The 7,500-nt window shown below is 38.2% G+C and overlaps 1 protein-coding gene across 1 annotated transcript in view; it reads left to right on the forward strand.

The window, feature by feature from the left end:
* Positions 1-7,500, forward strand: part of LOC128696104 (potassium voltage-gated channel protein Shaw) — a 117,707-nt gene that overhangs the window by 83,940 nt on the left and 26,267 nt on the right. Inside the window, exons 2-3 of the mRNA XM_053787182.2 lie at positions 4,812-5,036; positions 6,841-6,990. Coding sequence (XP_053643157.2) covers positions 4,993-5,036; positions 6,841-6,990 — 194 coding nt within the window. The 5' untranslated portion in view covers positions 4,812-4,992. The remainder of the gene's footprint in view (positions 1-4,811; positions 5,037-6,840; positions 6,991-7,500) is intronic.

Raw genomic sequence — 7,500 nt, forward strand, 5'->3', positions numbered from 1 at the left:
CTGCACCACAGTGGCAACAGTGCCAACAGTGCCTCCACAACTGCACAACAGTGCCAACAGTGCCGCCACAACCGCACCACAGTGCCAACAGGGCCGCCGCTGGTAATTTCATTTCCCTCTCAAAGTCTTTACGAACTTTGGCTTCCCAACTCGGTTTTGAGAGCTCTGGGAACTGGAAGTGCCACCCACCTACCACCAACCCACCACCTATACCCACTTACCAAGTGGTTGACCCAAATACCCAGTGGTAAGCAGTTACCACACAATCTACAGCACCTGGGAAGAGTCTTCAGGGTGAGCTGAGGTGCAACTCCAAGTCACCTAGCAATCTGTGGTAGGTACCTGGGTGTTCGTCAGCTATCATTGGTCAAACAAGAGGTTCAGATGAAAATAAGAGACACTGCTGGGTTATCCTGGGTTATCCTGGGTTATCCTGGGTTATCCTGGGTTATCCTGGGTTATTCTGGGTTATCCTGGGTTATCCTGGGTTATCATGGGTTATTAACCATCAGATGACACTAATTCCAAAATTAAGTTATAATTTTCTTCAATTCTGAAGCGTAATTCCAAGAAGTTATTTTTTTCTTGAGTTCTGGAGAGTAATTCCAAGAAAGTTATCTTTTTCTTCAGTTCTGGAGAGTAATTCCAAGAAAGTTATCTTTTTCTTCAATTCTGGAGAGTAATTCCAAGAAAGTTATCTTTTTCTTCAATTCTGGAGTAATTCCAAGAAAGTTATCTTTTTCTTAAGTTCTGGAGAGAAATTCCAATTTAATGCTTTTGAACCAACTCGAACCTCACTGGGGGACTGTCTTGACGACATTTCAGGGCTCTTATTTCAAGATATTAAAGCTATCTTCCACTTCCTTCGTTCCTGCTGCTGCTATCGCTGCTACTACCGCTGCTGCTATCGCTGCTACTACCACTGCTACTATCGCTGCTACTACCACTGCTACTATCGCTGCTACTATCGCTGCAACTACCGCTGCTACTATCGCTGATACTACCGCTGCTACTACCACTGCTACTATCGCTGCTACTACCACTGCTGCTATCGCTGCAACTACCGCTGCTACTATCGCTGCTACTACCACTGCTACTATCGCTGCTACTATCGCTGCAACTACCGCTGCTACTATCGCTGCTACTACCACTTCTACTATAGCTGCTACTACCGCTGCTACTACCACTGCTACTATCGTTGCTACTACCGCTGCTACTACCGCTGCTACTACCGATACTACTATCGCTGCTGCTATCGCCGCTACTACCGATGCTACTATCGCTTCTACTATCGCTGCTACTACCGATGCTACTATCGCTGCTGCTATCGCTGCTACTACCGATGCTACTGTCGCTGCTACTATCGCTGCTACTACCGATGCTACTATCGCTGCTGCTATCGCTGCTACTATCGCTGCTACTACCGATACTACTATCGCTGCTGTTATCGCTGCTACTACCACTGCTACTATCGCTGCTACTATCGCTGCTACTACCGATGCTACTATCGCTGCTGCTATCGCTGATACTATCGCTGCTACTATCGCTGCTACTACCGATACTACTATCGCTGCTGCTATCGCTGCTACTACCACTGCTACTACCGCTGCTACTATCGCTGCTACTACCACTGCTACCATCGCTGCTACTACCACTGCTACTACCGCTGCTACTATCGCTGCTACTACCACTGCTACTATCGCTGCTACTACCACTGCTACTATCGCTGCTACTACCGCTGCTACTATCGCTGCTACTATCGCTGCTACTACCGATGCTACTATCGCTGCTACTATCTCTGCTACTACTCTTACTACTTCTACTATTACCCCCTTCATCCACCTCTCCTATCGTGTTGTCTCCAGTTCTTCTCCGCGTTCCTCTCCTCAGCTGTGACTTGACAAATCTCCAGAACTTACCGGGACATCTTCATAATTATTTTTTTTTACCGTGGCTAAGAAAACAGAGCAGATAAGGCTAAAATTTGGGAGAATAGAGAGATTACGCCATGCCTTTTTCACAGGCTTAGATTAATAAGCAACGAACCGTGTTGCCAGACACGAAAATCGCGCTGAACGCCACGACATTCGTTCGTTATTAATGCTGAATAATGCTAATATCATTTATGCTAACCTGGAGAGGTTCCTCAATTAATTTTGATGCAAAAACAACAACGATGTTCTGTTTAAGGCTTTGTCTCTCACTGAATAGCAGACGTAATCTATCGGGGAATAGAAAGAATTATCTACCATTAAATGCAAGGACTTATATATCAGTGGATTGAAGTCTTTATCTATCAATGAATAGAAAGGTTTATCTATCGACCAATAGAAGGCTTCATGTATCAGTGAACTTAATGAATCGATAAAAAAGATAGCCTCATTTCTCGGGCAATAGAAAGCTTTAGTTATCAATTAATACATGAAGTCGCTTTCTTTTGAGAAATAGATTAGAGAACACCGTTATGTGTCCTTGTGTCCTTGTTGTGTGTCCTTGTGTCCGTGTTATGTGTCCGTGTGCCTTGTAGCTTGGCATCTCAATACCCACAGGAACCATTTCGAGAGAAATTACCCATCTCTTGAGACGATGAACAGGGTGTGTTGAAAGGTCGTGTGTGTGTGTGTGTGTGTGTGTGTGTGTGTGTGTGTGTGTGTGTGTGTGTGTGTGTGTGTGTGTGTGTGTGTGTGTGTGTGTGTATTCCAGCCACTGAACGTATTTTAGAACTATCAATATTGATCATTACACATTTTAAGATGATCTACATTAATCATTATACACACACACACAGGTAAGATCGGTAATCATCAGTACGCACTCCATATTCACCTTTAAACACTCTAGGATGATAAATATTCACCATTAAACACTCCAGGATAATAAATATTCACCTTTAAACACTCTATGATGATAAATATTCACCATTAAACACTCTAGGATGATAAATATTCACCTTTAAACACTCCAGGATGATAAATATTCACCTTTAAAACTCCAGGATGATAAATATTCACCTTTAAACACTCTAGAATGATAAATATTCACCTTTAAACACTCTAGGATGATAAATATTCACCATTAAACACTCTAGGATGATAAATATTCACCTTTAAACACTCTAGGATGATAAATATTCACCATTAAACACTCTAGGATGATAAATATTCACCTTTAAAAACTCCAGGATGATAAATATTCACCTTTAAAACTCCAGGATGATAAATATTCACCTTTAAACACTCTAGAATGATAAATATTCAACTTTAAACACTCTAGGATGATGAATATTCACCATTAAACACTCTAGGATGATAAATATTCACCTTTAAACACTCTAGGATGATAAATATTCACCATTAAACACTCTAGGATGATAAATATTCACCTTTAAACACTCCAGGATGATAAATATTCACCTTTAAAACTCCAGGATGATAAATATTCACCTTTAAACACTCTAGAATGATAAATATTAACCTTTAAACACTCTAGGATGATAAATATTCACCATTAAACACTCCAGAATAATAAATATTCACATTTAAACACTCCAGGATGATAAATATTCACATTTAAACACTCCAGGATGATAAATATTCACCTTTAAACACTCTAGGATGATAAATATTAACCTTTAAACACTCTAGGATGATAAATATCACCATTAAACATTCCAGGACGATAAATATTCACCTTTAAACACTCCAGGATGATAAATATTCACCTATAAACACTCCAGGATGATAAATATTCACCTTTAAAACTCCAGGATGATAAATATTCACCTTTAAACACTCTAGAATGATAAATATTCACCTTTAAACACTCTAGGATGATAAATATTCACCTTTAAACACTCCAGGATGACAAATATTAACCTTTAAACACTCTAGGATGATAAATATTCACCTTTAAACACTCCTGGATGATAAATATTCACCATTAAATATTCCAGGATGATAAATATTCTCCTTTAAACACTCCAGAATGACAAATATTAACCTTTAAACACTTTAGGATGATAAATATTCACCTTTAAACACTCCAGGATGACAAATATTAACCTTTAAACACTCTAGGATGACAAATATTAACCTTTAAACACTCTAGGATGATAAATATTCACCTTTAAACACTCCAGAATGACAAATATTAACCTTTAAACACTTTAGGATGATAAATATTCACCTTTAAACACTCCAGGATGACAAATATTAACCTTTAAACACTCCAGGATGATAAATATTAACCTTTAAACACTCCAGGATGATAAATATTCACCTTTAAACACTCCAGAATGATAAATATTCACTTTTAAACACTCCAGGATGATAAATATTCACCTTTAAACACTCCAGGATGACAAATATTAACCTTTAAACACTCTAGGATGACAAATATTCACCTTTAAACACTCCAGGATGATAAATATTCACCTTTAAACACTCCAGGATGATAAATATTAACCTTTAAACACTCCAGAATGATAAATATTCACCTTTAAACACTCCAGGATGATAAATATTAACCTTTAAACACTCCAGGATGATAAATATTCACCTTTAAACACTCCAGGATGATAAATATTAACCTTTAAACACTCCAGGATGATAAATATTCACCTTTAAACACTCCAGGATGATAAATATTAACCTTTAAACACTCCAGGAAGATAAATATTCACCTTTAAACACTCCAGGATGATAAATATTCACCTTTAAGAACTCCAGGATGATAAATATTAACATATAAGCACTCCAGGATGATAAATATTCACCTTTAAACACATTCACTGTTCTCTCTCTCTGTCACAGCATGGCCGATAGGAGTGAGAGCGCGCTATGGTGGAGGTGGTGGCTATGGTGGTGATGGAGATGGTGAAGGAGACGATGGTGGTGGCGGTGGTGATCTTGCTGGTGAGGGAGGATGGTGAACCAGAAGGGTAAACACACCACAAGGGAGTCGTGATGACAGGTACACACTCACGCTGACACTATGGACGGAGAGAACCGAATCATCCTTAACGTTGGTGGAATAAGGTGAGACACAGACCGTTCTGTGGACCTGTTTCTGTGATTACCCATTTCTTTATTATGGCCTATTTCTGTGACTTCCCATTTCTGTATAATGGTCCATTTTTTTTGTGATGGATTATTTTTGTGAATGATTTTTCTATGTGATGACATATTTCTATGTGATGACATATTTCTATGTGATGATATATTTCTATGTGATGACATATTTCTATGTGATGATATATTTCTATGTGATGACATATTTCTATGTGATGATATATTTCTATGTGATGACATTTCTATGTGATGATATATTTCTATGTGATGACATATTTCTATGTGATGACATTTCTATGTGATGATATATTTCTATGTGATGATATATTTCTATGTGATGACATATTTCTATGTGATGACATATTTCTATGTGATGACATATTTCTATGTGATGATATATTTCTATGTGATGACATATTTCTATGTGATGACATATTTCTATGTGATGATATATTTCTATGTGATGACATATTTCTATGTGATGATATATTTCTATGTGATGATATATTTCTATGTGATGACATATTTCTATGTGATGATATATTTCTATGTGATGATATATTTCTATGTGATGATATATTTCTATGTGATGATATATTTCTATGTGATGATATATTTCTATGTGATGATATATTTCTATGTGATGATATATTTCTATCATTGCCTATTTTTGGCATTTACTGGTTTCTATTTTTTGTAATTAAATATTCTCGTAATTTTCAGTTTTATTGCGATTATATATATATATATATATATATATATATATATATATATATATATATATATATATATATATATATATATATATATATATATATATATATATATATATATATATAAGTGACAAGACTCCTAAGCGAAAACAAATGAATTTGAAATCAGCTTAGCTAAAAACTTTAATAATTACAATAAGGCAGAAGCCGTGTTTTCCTCGTTAAAATTAGATCCTGAAAAATCCTTGTGGCATGCTAAAGTGGTTTTTATGTTCTGTGACATAAGGACGCTTTTTTCCATAAGATATATGACATGGGTTATATACCTTAAAGCCTCAATCTCATTTTCAGGTGTAATTTGGAATTGTAAATTAAAAAGTGAAATTTTAATGGCCGACCTTAATGTAAAGATGATGCATTTAATTGCCTTTTTTTAGATGATTTTTTTTTAAGAGTATGACGGGAAAACTTGAAAAAATTATTTAGTGATGTGGATGTGACGTAGAAGTTATAGATTGTTTAGAACTCTGACACACACACACACACACACACACACACACACACACACACACACACACACACACACACACACACACACACACACACACACACACACACACACACACACACACATACACACAGCGATGTAGTGGAGGCAGGATCCATACGTAGCTTTAAGCAGAAGTATGATAAACCTCACGGTTCAGGGGAAGTGACCTAGTAGCGACCAGTGAAGAGGCGGGGCCAGGAGCTTGGACTCGAGCCATGCAACCTCAACTAGGTGAGTACACACACACAATCTTCCCGTCATCGTGCACTCAATAGCCGAAGACTAAGTATGGTGATACAAACAGTATGGTATCAAACATACAAATATGGTGATAGTGACGGTATGGTGACAAATATGGTGATAGTGACGGTATGGTGACAAATATGGTGATAGTGACGGTATGGTGACAAAACACATTTGAGGAATCCGCGGAGGAGGAAGCATTTCTCTCACTAAACTTCTTGACTCTGTCTTTATCTGCACACAGGTTAACACTCTCCCTCCGTAGGTTCGAGACTTACAAAGCGACACTGAAGAAGATCCCAGCCACTCGCCTCTCCAGACTGACGGAGGCGCTGGCCAACTACGACCCGGTCCTCAACGAGTACTTCTTCGACAGACACCCGGGGGTCTTCGCTCAGATTCTCAACTACTACAGGCAGGTCCTTGCGAACCTTAACTCGAGTCTTTAACCATTATAGGCGAGTCTTTGCTTCTTTTTTTTTCCAGATCTTTGTTTATTGAAGGGATTCTAGCTCCCGGCCATCTAGATCCTCACTAAAGGTGGGTTCTAGGTGGCGTTTCTTATGATTATCGATGGAGGTAGATTCTTTCAAGTTCTTCACTTACTAGAGGTCGGTTCTATTTCCCATTTTATAAGATCATCCACTACAGAAGACTGATTACAGGATCCCTTCGGCAACATAATTAAATATTACAAGAGATCTCTTTGGCCCCATCTGCCAGATCTCCAGCCTCTACAGGTGGGTCCTGGGCTCATTTCGCCTAGATCCCTATCACTAACTGGTCCAAGAAACCTTCTTACCAGATTCTCGTCTGCTGCAAGTTGGTCTTCGGATCAATTCTCTCGCATCTATCGAATCTACATGTTCCCCTCTTGCCCTGTCTATCAGATCCTCAACCACTGAAAGTGGATCCTAGGACTCTG

This window comes from Cherax quadricarinatus, chromosome 48 (genome assembly GCF_038502225.1).
Source record: "Cherax quadricarinatus isolate ZL_2023a chromosome 48, ASM3850222v1, whole genome shotgun sequence".
Lineage (NCBI taxonomy): Eukaryota > Metazoa > Arthropoda > Malacostraca > Decapoda > Parastacidae > Cherax > Cherax quadricarinatus.